Raw genomic sequence first — 20,585 nt, 5'->3', positions numbered from 1 at the left:
CAAGATAGAGCAGGCTTTTTTTTTAGCCCATTTCCCAGACAAATAAACTGAGGCCCAGAGAGGGGAAATGCCTTGTCCATGGTTACACTGCTGATCTGGGCCAGAGCTGGGACTCACACCCTGAGCTCCTAATCCCTCCTTTGAAGTCCATTTCACTACAACATAAAGTCTCCACTCTGTTTAGGAGAAGCACCTAAGACAGCTGGGTTCTTTGGAACTAGAGAGTCCCTTCTGTTAATCTGTAAATGTCCCTTGTGTTAGAATAGGGGCTTTTAAACACACTCAATCTGCCTGGAGATCAGCTTCTTGCCTTTGAGAATAAAGACGAGTCTTGTTATCTCAAGACCCCAATTTCCTCCTGCAGCTGGCAAAAATGAAACAAATGAGAGAAAACCTCTTGGAAATACATTCTTCCTTCCCTCCCTCCAGCACAAATGCCAGTTCCGCTGTGATGCCCTCTCATATCTGGGCCCATGCCTCCAAGTCGTAATGAAACCTGTAATTTTTAGCTCACAGCACTTCATTGTTGGCTTTTTGTGAAACGTCTATTATGCTTTCTAATACAGTGAATAATGTGTCCTAGCTTTCCTGCAGGACTCGGAGGGTACGGATTGATATCACCATGCAGAATGGCACAGAGTAATTTATGTTGGACCGAGGACTTGTATTATTACTTGCTTCTCACCTCCCTGTAAGCTTTCTCAGAGCACCAAATGAGCCACTCTCTTTTCTGCTCTTCTGTTCATTAGAGTAAGGCTTACCAACTGTGGTAAGTTAGTGAGTTAGCTGGCTAGCTTAATGAATAAGGAACTACAGGTGGAATCCCCTGGAGCAAAAGCCTTTACAAAAAAGGACTGTGTGAAACAAAGTCATCAATGCTTGGTTGATTTGATTACATTAAATACTGTACAATTAACAATGTGACCCAAATGCATTCCCCTGGTTCCTGGCCATTTCAGAGGCAGTCTCTAGAAGACTCCAGTGCAAGCTTTTTCATCTAAAGTAAGAAGAGAGGAACTTCGCTGTTAACATTTTGGGATGGGGGAAGTCCTGGCATCAGGCACAATTGATCTTTCAAATCATTTGTCTTTGGAACATCCCAAGCACATAAGCAAAACTGACCCAATCATGCAGCCAAAGAATGAAGGGAAGGCATGGAGTTCTGAAGACTACAGGAAGCCTCTTAATTGGTTCAAAGAACAGCTCTCTCTTCCTGATGCTGCAACATGGAGAAATGAGTGCTTGCTTTCTTTACTTTTCAGTTAAATGTAGGACACTTCCTGTGTAGCCTAACACATAGAAGACACTTCATGCAGTGTATTCAATTGCACAAAATCCCATTGTATCAAAGTTCTGAGTTCCAGACCTGCATTTCCAGTTACAGTTTGTCATGTCCACCTCAGACTCATTATGCTTAAAACTGATATCCCCTTGGCTGGATGGCTCAGTTGGTTACAGCGCAAGCTCTTAACAACAAGGTTGCCGGTTCAATTCCCACATGGGATGGTGGGCTGCGCCCCCTGCAACTAAGATTCAAAACAGTGACTGGACTTGGAGTTGAGCTGCGCCCTCCACAACTAGATTGAAGGACAACGACTTGGAGCTGATGGGCTCTGGAGAAACATGCTGTTCCCCAATATTTTCCAATCAATTTTTTTTAAATGGATACGCCCTACATTCCCTTCTTAGGGGAAGTGATGGTGAGATGCAGTGGGGGAAAAAGTTTGCTTTAACATAAGAGTGAGTTGGGTTTCTGTACCAGCTCTGCCACTTATTAGTGGTATGAATTTGCCTCTATTGAAACTTCAGTTTAGTAATTATAAAAATAGGGATATTAACACAAAAAGGTACATTAACACAAAAACCTCCGCAGAGTGGACATGTGCCAGGACAAATGTCAAGCAATTGACATGGTTTATATTTACTCCCCACAACTGCTTTTATGAAGCAGGCATTGTTATGATTCACCCCATTTTAGAGAAAGGGCCAGGAGTACTCTTACCACAGAACCTACCTTCTTAATCTGTCATGTTTGAACTATAACACGAATGCTCTCATCATGTTGCTCACTTTTTAAAAACTAATCATGCTTCCCTGTAACTAAAGGATAAACACTGTGGGTGCCAAAAAATGTATACAAATGGACACTTTGGTCAACGTTGCCCAAGCAGTAGTTCGCCGTCATCAGAAGGGTCTGGACGCTGATGGTAACCACTTTGAGTACCTCTTGTCATTGCAGAAGTCACACGTGACTTGTAGTCATCTTTTGTTACCTGTATATATTGAGTATTACAAGTTTAATACACTTTTCTTAAAATGTGTACACATTTTTTGGCCCCCTCTGTACATTCGGTATCACCTCCATACTATTATCCTTCATCTGTCATGTAGAAATCCTTCCAAGTAGGCATGCTATTTGGCGATATTTTCCACTACCCCTCCTTATCACTGCCATTTTCCAAAAGCTTATTTTACTGCTCCACATTCAATGGAAAAGTTAACACGGGAATTCTCATTTTTCCTAACTTGAGTCCTAACACTCTCCTAGGGGACTTCTTTACTTCAAAGGACATGCTCATACAACATCCTGATCCCCACCAACTTCCAATCAGGCACCAAGAACCATCAATGCTACCTTTTGGACATACAGATTCATATCCTTCTAAAAAACCATAGTTAGTGGCAAAAGCAGTCGCTTCAAGCCAGGCAAACCAGGATTTGCCTAATAACTGAGTCATGTTGGGCAAGTCATTTTTAATTTTTAAGCTTTACTTTCTAGATCAGTTTAATAGAAATAATAATACCTATATTGAATAAGTTTGTGAAGATTAGAGATGTTTTATGTAGTGTCTGGTACATAGTAGGTGTCCAATACATAGTAGTTGTTATTCATGTTATTATTAGAGTTCATAAAATTAGGGGTCTCGCCTTCCTCCAATCTACCTACCCTCCACACTGCTCCCAGCGTGATCTACGTAAAAGGCAAGTCTGTGTCATCCCCTTGCACTAAACTCTTTAATATATCCCTATCATTTGTATGGCAACATAGCTCATGAGCACCCCTTCTCCACCCCAGGCCGCTTCCCTGCACTTGACTCTGTGCTCCACTCACACTGAACTTCTTTCAGTTTCTTTACTGTATGACCATTCCCCTGGCCTTCATTCTGTCCCCCGCTCCAAAACACTTCCTCCCTGTCTTTTACTTTTTTTTTTAGTTAAAAAAAACTTTTTTACTAAAAAAAGTCTCTTGCTTTTTTTAAAAAAAAATTAAAGCTTATTGGGGTGACATTTGTTAGTAAAATTACATAGGTCTCAGGTGTACAATTCTGTATTACATCATCTATAAATCCCATTGTGTGTTCACCACCCAGAGTCAGTTCTCCTTCCATCACCATATACTCACTTTATTGTCCCTGCCACATGATCCCATCCCACTCTGCTTTCCTGGTCAGAGCACTGATTTCACGTCATTGTCATGGTTTATGTAATTGTTTTCCCCACTAGCATGTAAGTCATGTGAGGGCAGAGACCACATCTATTTTTGCTGACCACTTTATCCCTCATTTTCTGACACATGACGTCAATTCTCGAATGCCATTTCCTCTGCCTGGAACACCCTCCTACACCTCCCCCAGGTCCTCAGCTGTGTCACAGTCACCCACACTTTCTTCAAGATTCAAGACTCAGGATAAGCATTGCCTCCTTTTGACAACTTTTCTTAATGCTGCCACGTGATTTGCGTGCTCCTTACACTGTAATCCCATCACATTTTGCAAACCTCTCTATTTAATTATTGTGCAGCTATCTGTGCAAATGTCTGCTTTCACACTAGTCTCTAGGGTCATTAAGAGCATGATCAGTGTCTTATGTATCTCTGTAGCTCTGCACATATCCCAAAGTCTTAAACATAATAAGCGCTCATAAATGTGTTGAATAAATGATTCAAGTCAATGGGATACAATCTAGTTAAATTCAATGAGTACTTGTCCCTCCTACTGAAATAATCAGTGGGACTATTTTACTGTATTATATATTATGCAACATTTATATACAATAGGTATAAAGAAAAATGCAATGAGCCTATTTACCCATACCTTCATCAATAAATAAGATGTCATTAAGAGAAATGCAGTTCCCTATACATTCATGTCTGAAAAAAATGAAAGTCATTCATAAGCATGTGTACCATCTTAAACAGCGCTCTGTTCATCTTCTCTTATTGTTCTACTTTTAGTACGTGTGGTGCTTGGAGCAAGCAGCAGCTAATGAGCTTTGGCCTGCGTTTTTATGGTTGTCTTGAGGTCTCAAGATGAGACAAGGCAAGGCTTCATTCTAAACCGCCCTAGTTACATAGCCATGCAATCCTTGGTCGGATTTTTCTCAAAGGCTGTCCTGCTGTAATTTTCCCATGGAATCCAGATAAGATTTCTGCAGGTCAAAATAATTATCGGAATGATGTAGAATAAGGAACACTTTCTGAAAAGCTCAAAGTGTTCTTCGGCCTTTAATTTGTGCTCTTTATGTGTGTGCAAGAAAGGCAGCTGCTACATTGTTATCAGAATAAGAAAGCCAATAATTTGCATCTTGCAAAAGGCCACTAGATGAATAAATTTGCTCATACCCTATTTCCCTGAAAATAAGACCTACCTGGACAATCAGGTCTAATTTCGCATCTTTTGGAGCGAAAAATAATATAAAAAAATTAATATAAGGCCCAGTCTTAAATGGCAAAGCTTTTATTTTTAGTTTTGATCCTAGGTCTCCCTCCAGACCCACCTTCCTGGGTCCAAGGTAAAGCATGTACTGTGTAAGGGAACCAGTGGCTTCACCATGCTTCTAAATTTCTGTACCTCCTCTATTCTGTACTTGAGAATATGCACAGGGGCATTCTGCATGGACTCCTATCTTCCCAAACTCCACTTTCTTGTCCAATTCAGACTAGAATGAAGGGCCCAATGGTCACCTTCTTCCCATTCACCCAGTTCTGTTTTCAGGTGACTAATCCTTTGTCTGTGTCATTTTCTACCCTCCTCAATCTGCATCCTCAGCTTTTTTCATAGTCCAACATTCTTACCCACCTTCCTTCTTTCTTTTCTACCCCTCCTTCAAAACTCAAACCTATCCTCTATCCTCTTTCTCTTTTATTATTCAGTTTCTCCACTATCCTGTTCTCCTCATTTAGTCTGTATTCTTTGTCACGTACTATTCTCAATCTATGTGCTCATTTCTTTTCCTGCCCATCACTTTCTTCCCTCTAGCTTCTCTTTCACATTCTTACTGCCTTTTACCCATCCATATCTCCTCCTCATCATTCTGTCCCTCCAACCACTTCATTCCATACATCCTCTTTTCTTTTGATCTACTCAATTCTTCTCACAATTGTGTACACTCCCACTGCCTTTTCAAACCCTTCCCTTTTATGCACTTTATTACAAGTATATCTCTCTTCCATCTATTCCTTCACGTGTGCTCTATTCTCTCCAAATTCTCTTTCATACATTAGAACCACTTATACTTCTATTCTGCCCTATCCTCCCCACCTTTTTTTCAACATTTATGTATTACCTCATATCCTTCCTTTACCTATAAAGGAAGGTGCCCCTCTTTCTACTAGCCCCTTTCTGTTATCTCACAAATATGTGCCAGTCTCTCCACTCAAAAAAAAAAAAACAACCACAACTATTTTCTTTTACCGCTGAGTGTATCTATTATATACCCATCCCTTTCATTTTCAAACAAGCTCCCAGAAAGTATTTTCTTTTTTCTTTTTTTATTTTATTTTATTTTATTTTTACATCCCTCACACCGTGAACCCCCCTCCCCCCATCCACCACCACCCCGACCTCACACCGAGCCATCACATGATACACATAAAATTATAGTTGGCATTCATTAATGTCCAGTCTCTGGTGTACAATGCCATGACCAGGCATCCACAGCATCCCTGAGGTGGTCTCCCACAGAAAGTATTTTCTATGTTTACTATCTGCACTACCTTTAAGACAATGCCTGAAAGTTTCCCATTGCTCTAACCAATCCATTGACACAGTATATGTGAAGAACACCAATGTCTGCTATGTCACCAAACCCAATACATACTTCTAATTGTCTATATTGTATTTATTGATCTCTGTAATAACCAACAATGTTGTAGAAATGTATAAGTAATAGTAAAGAGTATGAACTCCAGCCGAAGTGCCAGAGTACGAATGCTGGCTCAACTATTTACTACCTAGGTGATCTTGAAAATTTGTCTTATCCACTTTATCTCAGTTTCCTCATGTGTAATGTGGGAATAATGGTACCTATCTCATAGAGTTGTTACAAAGATGATAAAAGTAGAATGATTACAACAGTTCCTGGCACATTGTAAGTACAATACTGATGTTAATTAACTATTGTACTTATTACTGCTATTACTGGTATTATTCTTATTGATCACTCTCATCTTTTTCAAACGCTTTAGTCCTTCCATATATCAGTCAAAATGGGTTATACTAATATGCAGTAACAAACAGTCCCACAATCTCAGTGTCCTAAAGCAACAAAGGTTTATTTCTCACTCACACTATTTGTCTACCTCAGGTTGTGGGGAGGGCACTCTTTTCTATGTCATCTTCAATAAGGGACACAGAAGAATAGAGCCAAGACTACCCGGAATAATGCTACTCACTGTGGCCAGGAGAGGTACATGGAAAACCTCTTAAAAGTTTCCTGTCCTCCCTCAGAAACAACACGTTATTTCCACTCACATTTGGTTAGCCAAAGCAAGGCAGCTCTCCTCGCCTCACTTGAAACCTTTATGGAAGTGCAATAAATACTACCACATCCCCAGGAGGTGAACTGGAAATAGTGGAAATAGCAGTATTGACGACCACACTTAGCTTTCAAGATACTGCACATGAATGGTTCTATGAACACCTTCCTTACTTTTCCTTTTTGGTCTCCTTCATAGGTTCCTCTTTCTCCCTTCTGCCTTAATGATTGTGATGCTCTGTGACTGGATCCTTGGCATGATTTTCTTATCACTCTAAATACTTTCCTAAGTGATCACATCCATTCAAATGGTTGTCCCAACATACTGACAATATGAAACTTTACATTTCTAGCTTGTACCTCTCTCCTAGTCTTAAGACTTGTACATCCAGCTGCTTTTAGACTTCTATCCCTGGATAATTTAAAACTTTCTTAAAAAAAAAAACTTTCTTCAACTTGTCTTGACCAAAATTAACTTCACAGGTTTATCCGATCTAAATTTCTCCTAACTTTCACATGATCTACCCCAGTTTGTATCGTTATCATTAACCCATGTTACTTGGGCACCTACCATGTTGACTTCTCCTCGCTGTCATTCTGACATTGGCTGCTTTTACTATCTTCTTAATCCATCTCCCTTTCTCTATCTTAATCCACTGCTCTGAATTAGACCTTCACTACTCCTCACCTAGACTACTTGAGCTGTCTCCCAACTGGTTTCCGTAATTCCAGTCTTGTTCCCTGCAAATGCATTCTTTACACAGTCAGTAGGGTTTAAATATAAAATTTAAATATAAATATAAAATTTTTTTAAAAAATGATCATCTATTCTCTTGCTCATAATAAATCATTCCATTTTCTGCAACTGCTCACTTGGTTTTCTCTGCCTGGAACGTCCTTCCTCTCTTCCTGCCACTTTCCACCTACAATTTTCATGACTACATTCTACTTATCTAATAATACAAAACAAATGCTAATACTAATTATCAGGAACTTATGTGTTGCCTCATCCAGAGACTCTGCTCAACCTGACCCAAAAGAACAAGTTAGATGACCCTTTTTACCTCCTCATAATTACCCATATCTTTACCATTTCAGTTAATAGTTTTATGATTATCCATTAGTTTTTCTTTACTATTACACTTTGATTATCTTAAGGACAGAGACCTTGCCTTATTAATGTTTGCACACCCAGAACTTACTCCAGGGTCATGTATGTACTAGAAAATCAAAACATGTTCGACAAATGAATAAAAACGACTCATCTTTCTTTCATCCACAATTTCTTTTCCTCCAGTGTCCTTTCCCCTACTTCTCTATGTCTTTTGTTTCTACCATCTACCACATCCTTTTCTCCAATTTTTCCTTCTTTCTTTTAGGATATCATAATATCTCGCCTCTTTATTTTACTTCATCTTCTTTATCTCCTCAACTTTTCTATTCTTTCTCTCCTGTCATAGTCTCTCTTTACCATCTTCTCCCTGATAATCTCTGACAATCTCTCTCTCTCTCTCTCTCTCTCTCTCTCTCTCTCTCTCTCTCTCTCTCACTCCTTCCCTTCCTCCATCTATATACTATATATATATATATATATATATATAATATAGATTCACATGCATATACAAATATACAGATAGCATATACATATACAATATCTAGGAACAGATCAATAATATATATATATATATATATATATATATATATATATATATACATACATATATTTTTAGTGACCTCTTCTCCAGATTATTCCCTTCCCTTCTTTACCCTCTTCTTCCCATTCCTATCCATTTTATTTCTTATCTCCATCATCCTTTCCTGTACTCTATTTTCATTTCTCTTCTAGTCTCTTAGCTCCTCCTCTCTAAATTCAACTTTCCTCTTAAGTATCCATTTTTTATCCATTCTTCCTTGGCCATCTTCTTCTCTCCCAAATTCTTTCAGGAAAAAAAACATCGATAAATAGCAAATTTAAAGTAATGAGGGAGTAACATATAGGCAAGCACACTTCGTGTATTCACCGTGTATTTACCAGGCATGCATTATTTGAGTTTCATTTCACATACTGGAAATCCTTTAAAAGTCACTCTCTTTAAAAGCAAAATTCAATACCTAAAAACTCTAATGATAACAATGAGTCATGAAAAACAAAATTATGATGGTTTTTATGCTTTGAGGGTCAAAAAGTATGAAAAATATATACATATTGCTTAAAAGATATATAAGTTGTTTGGAAACTTCATATATATATCAGACTCCTTAGCATTCCCAGACAATGGAGCTTTAAATATATGTTGTATATATAAATACAAAATTATAGCAACATTGTACGTTTCAGAAAATACCCTTCATAATTCTGCATCATATCAGTAGTTTGTTGCTGCAGTTAAAACTAATCTATTGTGATTGTCACAGTGTTCATGCCTGTGTACCTGGTTGTGAATTTGTGTATTTAAGGGTCCTTGAATATGTATATGTCTGTATGTCAGTTCACACGTGTCTTGGAGTATGCATACATTTATACATCATGAACATATATATCTGTGTGTCTGAGAATGTTCATGTGGCCAGCTCTCTATATGCATAGCTATAATACTGGGGGTGCCAAAAATGTATCCACATTTTAAGAGATGTTATCTATATATTACTTTTCGAAGTTGAATTGAATTACGGTGGCCATGTGTAGTATGACATGCACTCAAAAGACGGTATTAATCAAATGAATGCTAGTGTCACCAGGCGACAGGCAGGGCAGTCAAAGAAAATGGTGGAAACACGATTGTTGTTTGAGGAGCACAAGACCATTTTGAAGTGGTATTTGAAATTTGAGAACGTTGTGGAAGTACAATGACAATGGAGATGAGAGTTTGCAACAGAACCTCCAACTTAACACCTCTTGACTTCTACTTATGGGGGACCTTAAAGGATGTGGTGTACCGTAGAAAACCGGCTATACTGGTGGCACTTCGGGAATTAATTGAAATGGCATGTGCAGCGATACGAGTGGGCACTTTGGTCAATGGTGCTCAAGCAGTAGTTCGCCATCATCAGAAGTGTCTGGACGCTGATGGGAACCACTTTGAGCACCTCGTGTCATTGCAGAAGTCAAATGGGACTTGGATTCATCTTTTGTGATCAGTATATATTGAGTATTACAATTTTAATACAGTTTTTTCCTTTCTTAAAATGTGTATACATTTTTTTGGTACCCTCTGTATATATGTCTCTGAGTGTGTATTCCTGCAAATGTGTTAGGAAGTATACACCTATATATGCATCAACAATCTGTAAACTTGAAAGAATTTCAATGGTTAGCCTAAAACATGCTGCTTTCAACCCCAGTCCCACCCCTGGGATACTTTAGATGGGGGTACCAGTCTCTGACCTCATCGTGTAGAGGAGAGTTCCATTGTCCACCAGTCTGAGCAGCTTGTTAGGTGTGGTCATATTATGGGCCACAGACTTCTTGCCATTGTGAAAGAAGGTGTCAGGTGTCCAGATCTTACTAGCCAGGAGATTGTTCAGTGGAAGGATTTTCATGGGTCCATCAAATTTCAGTCTTTCATCATGCCATGTCTGTCGAAAAAACACATCGATGGTGTACTCCTAGGGACAAAAAAGAGGGAGAACACGTTTCAATAGAGTTCTGGTAAGGATTCATAGTGTCCTTAGCAAATATTAAATACCTTGTATTAGTTCCTCTGATGCAGAGAAGCAGCAGTCTATTAACAGTAGTTATGGCATGGTTATGTACAGAGTTAACATATCTGACAAGATTTTGCTTAGGAAGGTCACTGCCAATACTGCCCTGGATACCATATACAATAACCACAAGACCTTGCCTTATAAAAAGGCAAGAGCTCCCTTCTCTATGCAATGACATCTCTAGTAAGAACAAATTCCTTACCTTGTCTACTAAATGATCCTATATGAACATCAAAGGCCAATATAATAATCATTATAAATCCAAAACCTTAAATTTTAAAACACATTTGATTTGAGCCTCAAAAGAACAGTATGTCTGATGAGTTAATATCTTATTATCTTCAATAAATAAGGAACTCTTACAGATAAATAAGATGAACACAAATAGAAAAAAGGGGTAAATGACATGAACAGAAAGTTCAGGAAACAGATAAAAGAGGCAAATAAACATGAAAAAATGTTTCAAAATTGCTGTGCATATAAACACAAATTAAAATAACAATGAATGTTCCAGGTTTTGGTAACAGCAGACTAAATTATTTGGATATACCTTATAGCTACTTACTATAAAATTTGAATTAAAAAATATATAGCTATAGAGAGAGACTATTTGAAAGTAATGGGGAGCGACTGAAAGCAGACAGAAAATTGAGGAAAGTCTACCCTTGAAAGATGGCAGTAGCAACCGGTTAAAATCGCATTTGTGGCTTTTTCTTTTCTGAAAGTGCTCCCCCCAACCTAGAATTCACATGGTAGACACCACAGTCTTATTGGCTCAAGGTGGCAGATAATCTGGAAATTTAAGAGTGGGAGTCCTAAAAGCATGAGAGTCACAGTAGGGATGGGACCCCAAATCTGGGTATTTATACTCTGCCCCATATCCTAGCAGACCACTAAATGATACACACCAGTAAGAACTCATGTTTAAAAACTACAGGCAGAAACAATAGGAAAGTCCTCTACTACATACCACATCAAAGAACTTTTCTGGGTGACGTTCATTAATTTGGCAGAAATCTGAAAACTTACTGGCTTAGTATCTCACAGGATAGAGCTCAAGGCTGGCCAAAGAACTGAAAATTCAGGGTGAGGTCCTGGAAGTAAGAGAAGCACTGAGAGGGTAAACCCCAAAATGTGAGGTTTATCCCAAATTCTGCCCAAATCCTTGACTGACCAGCAAACTATACAAGACCTGTGGGACACCTCTAAGTAGACAGGCAAAATAAAGAAGCAGCCAGAAGCTGCTAAAATCCTTCGACTTCAAATCCATTAATGGCTTCCAATCATACCTGGAATAAATTCCAATATCCTTCTCTTATCTAGAAAGCACTTCATAAACTGGCTCTTGCCTTTCTCTCTGAGCTCTTCTTTAACTGTGCTTCCCTCTACGGATTACCCAGTCTGGCTTTTCTCTTCCTCTAGCATACCAAGCACATTCCTGTCTAAGGATAAGGAGATTATATACTTTACTGTCTAAACTAGAACACTTCCAAGAGTGAGAGAGGCTTTATCAATTAATCAATACCACGACAACAAGTGTAACCAGGACCGTGCCAGGTAAAAAGCTGGAACTAGACTCTCACATAGAACCAAGATCCTGAAGGCCTCCAACCTCAGCAAAAGGATTAATTAGATAAAATGAATTAGACAAAACCAGTCCACAACATGAAAGATCAGAAAGGAAACTTATCTATCCAAGCATGAATTCTGAATGGAGGGGCTTCAAGGGAAGCATTTCTACTGAGATTTAGCAACCTCAAGCCGAATTATGTATGGGACTAATGCTTAAATGTACCCTATCTGTCTGGTTTGGGGCTTGTAAACTGAGAAATTAACATAAAAATGGTCTAAGGATGGGGATACCTCTAGATTGACTTGCCAAAGCAAATACAAAAACACTCGGGAGAGATATGACCACAAATAAATGTTTGCTGAAAATAAACTTACAATTCACAGTGACAAAATGCCTAAGGAAATGGTTGTGACTGACAGTTAACACAACATATAACTGCATCAGGCCCCCTCCAAGAACTTAACATTACAGAATAAGCAAACAGAATAATCAAAATTATAAACGCACCATAATTAAGATGATAAAGACATCAAAGGGAAGATTGAGAATGTGAAAAAAGATCCAGACATTATGGGGTGAGAACGAGAAAAAACAGATTTTAAAAAGGTCTATTTGAAGTAGACTTTCTGTCAAAGAATAACAGTCATTGAAAATAAATGGATATGTTACATGGAAGATTAGCTATCACTAAAGTGAGATTAGTGAACTAGAAAATACAAGTGAAGAAAAATTGCTCAGTGTGTATTTCAGACAGATAAAAAAAATATGAAAGATATGTACCATGGAGGATAAAAGGTAAAGGTTCATTCAGCATAATCTAATAAAATTCTAAAGTAAGAGAGAAAATGGGGGAGAAACAATATTTAAAGTACTAATGGATGACAGTTTCTCAAAATTGTTGAAATATGTGTACATGCATCCTTAGCTTCAAGAACCATGAGTAGTGAGCTCAATATAATAAAACAGAGCCAACACATAGTGGATTTGAAGAATACCAAAGAGATCTTAAAAACAGCAAAATAGAAAAGGCATATGACCTACAAAGAAATAACAATTTGACTGATAGCAAACTTCTTGAAAACAACAACAGAAGCCAAAAGAATTCTATAGTCAACTAGATTATCATTGAAGAGCAAGGTCAAAATAAAGATAATTTTAGACAAAATAAGACTTTCTCCTGGCTGGGTCACTCACAGCATTCAGGTCTCATTCAAAACTCTCCATATCCAAGAAGAACTCCTTGACCATCCTATCATAAATAGTAATCCCCCTTCTCCTTATCATGCATTATTTTTTCTTCATACATCATTTTGTCAAACAGCACTGACAAAATTTTTTTCCCTACTGTTTCATTCATTCCACTAACCTGGAAGCTCCATGAGAGCAGAGATTTTATTCTGTTTGCTGCTATATACCTAGCACCTAAAACTCTACCTGGCATATAGTAGGTGCTCTATAAATATTTTCGAATAAATAAATGATTGAATGAATCCTTAGGAAAAGAACTACTAAAAGAAGTTCTTCATGTGGTTGAAGATGAAACCAGCAGGAAGATGCAAGAAGGAATGGTGAGCACAAGTGATGACAATGTACGGGTAAACTAAACAAATAATGACTCTCCACAAATGGTAATAAGGTCTATAAAAACAAGGTGGAACAAATAACTAGAGTCAACCAAGTGGAAGGAGGGAGTAGTGATGTGTGATTTGCATTCTTGTATTATTTGGGATGAGAATGGAGATACTAGACTTTAGGCCAAGTATGTGTGTTATCATTTAAGGTAACAACTAAATAACATACTAGAAACGAATGTAAAACTTAAGACACAGTAGAGAAAAACTAATGGTAATAGAGAAGATCCTATAGAAGGCAAGAAAAAAATAAAGCATAGAAAAACATGGGATAGGGCTTGACTCGAAGGAATTAAGAAGTACAAATTGGTACTTACAAAATAGTCATGGGGATGTAAAGTACAGCATAGGGAATATAGTCAATAATATTTCAATAACTATGTATAGTGTCAAGTGGGTACTAGACTTATTGAGGGATCACTGCATAAATTATATAAATGTTTAAACACCATGCCGTACACCTGAAACTAATATAAAATAACTTCAAATATAAACTGTAACTGAAAAAAGAAATAAATAATTTTAAGAAAAGAAAAATGCGTAAAAACACAGGGTAAAAATAAAGTGATGGAAAGATATGTTTGGGCAAATCCTAATCAAAATCAAGTGGTAGAACTACAAAATACAGACACAGTGGACTATAACACAAACATTTTTCTTTAGGATAAAATATTATTACACTATAAAATGGAATATCTCTGGGTGATGAACACACAATGTGATATATAGATGATGTATTACAGAATTGTACACTTGAAACCTGTGTAACTTTACTAAATATTGTCACCCCAATAAACTTTAATTAAAGAAATGGAATATCTCAAGTGGAAAAAAACAATTCTAAATTTTTATGTATGAATGACATGGACTCAAAATATGTAAGGCAAAAAATTGAATTACAAAGAGAAAATGATAAACCCATAGACTCTCAATAAATGAAAGACCAATCAGACCAACAATTTGTATGATCAAAATATGTGAACAACCCAACTGACAAACATGAGCTAAGGAACACACATAGACCTATCCACTTAACAGTTAGTAAAACACACTTTTTTTAATCAAAAATAAATGATCACATGCTAAGCCATAAAGCAAATCTCAAGAAACAAAAAAGATTCCATATCCTATAAGACCATCTCCTTTCAAAACGAGGTGTTAACAATAGCCAAGATATGGAAACAACCAAAATGCCCATCGGTAGATGACTGGATTAAGAAGCTGTGGTACATTTATACAATGGAGTATTACGCAGCCATAAAGAAGAAAGAAATCTTATCATTTGCAACAACATGGATGGATCTAGAGAACATTATGTTAAGTGAAATAAGTCAGAAAGAGAAAGACAAGTACCATATGATCTCACTTATATATGGAATCTAAAGAAAAGACTATGTGAATGAACTAATCAGAGACAGTTTTGGGGACGCAGAGAAAAAACCGAGAGTGGTTAGATGGGTGTGTGGGAGGGGGTTGGGGATAAGGGGAAAGGTGAAGGGATTTGGAAGCAGCTGGTGACCACAAGATGGCCTCAGGGTTTTTTTTTTGAAAATTAATTTGGGGAAGGTATTCTATAATGTTGTAAAGATTTTGTTGGGTATCCGATGGACATGCGTCCTATTTGGGAGACCACCTCAGGGATACTGTGGATACCTGATCATGGCATTGTACATCAGAAGCTAAACATTAATGAATGCCAACTATAATTTTATATATATAATGTGATGGTTCAGTGTGAGGTCGGAGGGATAGTGGATGGGGGGAGGGGGGTTCACAGTATGAGGGATATAAATGATGAATGTCTAAGTATTACCTTGTTTTGTACACCTGAAACTAATAAATTAATTAATTAATTAAAAAAAAAACAAAAAAAACCGAGGTGTTAAATTATAAATTAATAACAAAGTTTTGCATTTGGAAATTGAAAAACCCACTAAGAAACCATGAAAAGTATTAGAAAAAAACAAATACCATATGATCTCACTTATATGTGGAATCTAAAGAACAGGAAAAAATGAGCAAACAAAACCGAAATACACTCAGAGATACAGAAAAAAAACACTGTTGGTTGTTAGATGGGAGGGGTGAGGGGATAAAGGAGAAGGTGAAGGGATTAGAAAGAGCAAATTAGTAGACACTGTGTTTCCCCAAAAATAAGACCTAGCTGGACAATCAGCTCTAATGCGTCTTTTGGAGCAAAAATGAATATAAGACCTGATCTTATTTTATATATATATATAAAAGTATATATATATATATATATATATATATATATATATATATATATACACACTGAAGGTGGAGTATAGCATAAAGAAGATAGATAGTTAATGGTATTTGTAACAGCTATATACAATGTCAGAGGGGTAGTAGCTTGGGGGAGGCAGTTATCACATGAGAGATGTAAATGTCTAACTAGTATGTTGCTTTGTACACCTGAAACTAATAAAAAATAATAATAAAAGAGACTCACACAGACACTCAAAAACGTTTTAGTGATATACAAGCAGTGAAAATGCTTGTACATGAAATCTTGTAGTGGGTGCCTCAAGTGTACTTGGAGGGAAATTGGCAGCCATAAAGAAGCCTTAAAGATATCCTTAAGAAAAAGGAAAACCCTAAGCTAATCTACCTCAAGAAACCAGAAGGACCACAGAGTACTCCAAGAAAAGTAAAGAAAAAGATGATCCAGACAAAAGCAAACATCAGTGAAACACAAAACAAAAAAGAAATAATACAGATGATGAATAAAACCAAATCCAGTTTGCTATAACATGAACAATAGAAAACAAATGATAAGTTTAAAAAAAAAGAGAGAGAGAAAATGGAGAGAACAGTTGGGGAGGGGTGATTGGAATATAGATTAAATAAGATTGACAAAAAAATGATGATAATTTTTGTAGCTGGGTAATGGGTACATGAGGCTCCATTAAACTATTTTCTCCACTTTGGTGTGTGATCAGTGAGGGGCTTTTTATAATCGAATATGTCAGAGACAATGGTGGCCTGAACCAGAGGAGCAGTAGTTGAGGTGATGAGAAGTGGTATAATTGAGGAACAGCTGTGAAGATAGATACAAAGAACTATAAATAAAATAATGTAAAACAAACCAAAGATGTATTAGAAACATCATTATCAAGTTTGATTCGTCCCAGGTATGTGAAGAAGCCTAATAGGAAAATCTATTAATGCAATTAACCACATTAGGATTCAAGGAGAAAAATCATGTAATTGTCTTAATGGGGGATGAAAGAGAAGTTGCAAAATTTCAAGTCCATTCATAATTAAACACACACACACACACACACATACACACACACCTTAGAAAACTAGAAATAGAATGTGAAGTAGATATCTGTCATGTTCATTACTGCTCACCATTATTTGTTTGGCCTTTCCAGGAAATCTTGCAGAAATCCCCATAGTATGAGTTCTGCCTTCCTAAATTAAGAGTCAAAACTCAAATTGCCAGCCTTTCTTGGAATTAGAATTAAACTAGTGACCTAGGAACCACCAATCACACACATATACACACACATGCGCATACCCCACAAGAAACTTCAATTCAGAAGTGGCAACGTGAGAAAACAGGATCTGCATGGGTTTGCTAATGCAGGTGGTGGCAAAGGCATCTTGTGGTTAGTGGCACAGATTGGCCACTAACATAAAAAGATCCTTAACTCTACAGGTAAACAAGAAAATGCAAATACTATCAATTAGTACCATTTCACACCCATCAGAATAGCAAAAATAAAGTATGACAATACAAAGCATTAGCAAAAGTGCAGAGAAATGGGGCTCTCCTACACTGCCAGTTAGGATTATGAATCGGTACAACCCATCACCAGGGTAATTTGGCCCTCCCTGAAAAAAGTTACAAATGTGCAAACCTTACAACACAGAAATTTCATCTGTAGATAGACACCCTATAGAAACTCAAACATGTTCACAAGAAGATGTGTACAAAGATATTGGTTGTATCATTGTCCTTTAATAGCAAAAACACTAGAAACATGTACATTGACAAGAGAACTGGATGGGTGTATGAATAAGTATTTGTACACCATAATAGTCTATGGCAGTTAAAATAAGTGAATTAAATGTATCAAAAATAGCTTTAGTACACGGTTGACAATTAAGCTGCAAAATGATACGCAAGGTATGATGCCTGTTATATAGTTTGAAAACATGAAAGCCACTATTTGCTATGTACTGTGCTATTTGCTATTGTGTGGACTGTATACTGTACACCCTTAGATACAAGTCTGTAGTGTGCGTGAGAATAAGAATGACACACAAAACAAGCAAGTCGTTGTTTTGATTATCTCTGAGGAGGGAGGGAGAGACAGGAATGGGATCAGGATAAGGTATACAGGGGACTTCATCTGTATCTTTAGATTTTCTTCAAAAATCAAAGAAATATGGCCAAATGTTTAAGATTTTAAAAAGTCGGGTGATGGGTACGAATTTTGTAATATGTTGTTCTCAACATAGTTAAAACTATCGGGGGGGGGGGAATCGCATCGTGATTATTTGCTCCATAAGTATCCCATGACCTTTGGCCAAAAGCAATCCGATTTTGACTTGACTCTTCTAGAAATGCAATCAATTTCTTCCTTGCAAAGTGACCCCTTGTATACTCTCCAAGGATGATTGCCTCCAAATTGACAAATGAATTCTGTTGTTTTGTGAGGCATTTAAATCAAATCTTCCAGATAATAAGACTAAGTCTGTCTCCTGGGAAAGACACTTAATACATTTCCTACACTGGGCAGAGATAATACATCGCTCTTGGGGGAGAATTTCTGGCTGGTGTTAGATCTTGGATGTCTTCAACTCTCTGACACTGTAGTGTTTCAAAGCAGGCCCCAGAAACATTGTCACATAAGCAGGTCACCCTCTCCCTTATTTTGGCCACCCAGTCCTCCCTTTGCTCTTTGCCTTCTCTCCATCACTCTCTGTTTTGGAGAATCTCAATCCATATGCCTCATTTAGCCCCTGAAATTGTCTTATTAGCATTGTTTGTGCCTTGTCCATTTTACATAAAAGTAGCCAGGAGATTCCTGGTCATGGAATCTTAGTCAAAAATCCACAGACATGGACCTTCTTTCTATATTGCATCTGGGAATGTGGTATCCTATGGAATAAGAGGAGACTGACAGCCTAAAAGGCTTTCAAAATACACAAAGGCCGTCCTCCATTCTATGCCCCAGACCCTACCAGTAAATAAGGGCTTGAAGTGGACATAGCCACTTTTTCCAGTGCTGGGGAGAAAACAGCTGCAATAATTTCAAACCCACTGCCACCGGGAAATGATGTGTTGCAAAATAAAGTGCACTGATCACCTAGGAAATATCCTAGCAAAAAGGTGAACTGAAACCTAATCAAATCCTTTAAGTAAGTTAACAGACATAACAACCAAATGTAATGAGAGAACCTTGTCTGGAGCCTGATTTGAAGAAACCAACTGTAAAAGACATTTTTAGGACAACTGGGAAACCTGAATATGGAATGGTGACAATCTTTAAAGTGAGGGCTAAAACATTATTGTTAACTTGCTATATGTGATACTGGCATTGTAGTTATATAAGAAAATGCATATATATTTTAAACATGTATACTAACGTATGCAATGGTGAAATTATATTGATTGATTGCAAATAAAGGAGACTGGTGAGAGGAGGCATAGATGACGAAAGTATAACAAAATCTCGAAAACTGACTGTTTTTGGAGGCAGGTTTGTCTGTGTTCTTTCTACTTTTGTTGTGTGCTTACACTTTTCATCATTAAAAATAACAAAAATTTTTTAAAAAGAAAGAGGTTTTTGTGCTTTCTTTTTAATTAACACCATTCCCCCACTTCCACCGTGCAGTCTCTGGATATTCTGGTAACTTTGAATGATTTTCATAAGCAGTTGTCAGACTCAAATGTATTTCCCCTGAATCTGTTACCAAGATTTATGATTATAATGTATTTTATGGGTTTCCATTCCTAAGCCTCCATTTTATTTTTCTCATCAAGCTAGACTGTTAGTTCTCTTATTGTATCATCATCTACTTGCTTCATTACCCAGCTGCCGACTACATAACCTAGGAAGTTTCTCTGACAAATGGCACCTGGCACTCGTTACCTCGCAGGTATCTAAGCAGTTAAAGTGTCCATGGGAAAAGGGTGAGGTTGGCAATACCTAAAATTAGCATTTTAGGTCTTCCAGTTGTTCTCTCTCTGACTACTAACATCAGTACGCTTCGTCCTCTTGATTTTCTCACTAGCTTGATCAGTACATTCAGATAGATATTTATTGAGCCCATAACTCCGGGCCCCAGGCCCCTGCACTTCTGGCATGCTCAAGGACCAGGGCGGAGGCTGCGTCTTAAGACAAGAGCTAGAATGGAAACTTTGGCAGAAGGTGGTTTGGACCAGGAGAATATCCAAAGTTTCTCTCAGCTGTTACGTTTCTTTTTTCCCCAGCTTTACTGAGGTGGAATTAACAAATAAAAATCATATATATTAGGCTGTAGAATGCAATTTTTAAAGATGCACAATGTGATGGTTTAATATATGTATACATTGTGAAATGATTAACACAATCAAACTAATTAATGCACCTATCACCTTAGTCACCATTTTTGTGTGTGTGGTGAGAATGCCTAAGATCTACTCTTAGAAAATATCAGCTGTCACCTTACTACCTTCCTTTCTGGTCACTGACCATATGCATAGCATGCCGTTCTTAAGCCAGAATCCCACTTTCTCTGCATTCAAATTCAAAGGATCTTGGGAGACCAGGGAAAACTGCCACTTGCCAAGAGCCATTGCTCATTGGTAAGAAATGGGCAAGAACCAATTTGAGAGAGAAGTGACAATGAAACTGCGTTCTGACGAAATCTTTTGCATCCTTCCTCTCAAGAAAATAGAA

At 37.5% G+C, this 20,585-nt stretch overlaps 1 protein-coding gene across 3 annotated transcripts in view; it reads right to left on the bottom strand.

The window, feature by feature from the left end:
* Positions 1–20,585, bottom strand: part of GABRA3 (gamma-aminobutyric acid type A receptor subunit alpha3) — a gene marked incomplete at its 5' end in the record, with an annotated part of 191,770 nt that overhangs the window by 64,454 nt on the left and 106,731 nt on the right. For all 3 annotated transcript variants that reach the window (XM_081042973.1, XM_081042971.1, XM_081042972.1), the window contains one exon: positions 10,142–10,362. In XM_081042973.1, coding sequence (XP_080899099.1) covers positions 10,142–10,362 — 221 coding nt within the window. The remainder of the gene's footprint in view (positions 1–10,141; positions 10,363–20,585) is intronic.

Source organism: Rhinolophus hipposideros (assembly GCF_964194185.1).
Source record: "Rhinolophus hipposideros genome assembly, chromosome: X".
In the NCBI taxonomy this organism is placed as follows: Eukaryota; Metazoa; Chordata; class Mammalia; order Chiroptera; family Rhinolophidae; genus Rhinolophus; species Rhinolophus hipposideros.
Note: the sequence above shows the minus strand (reverse complement) of the source record. Positions and strands in the feature narration are given on the sequence as shown.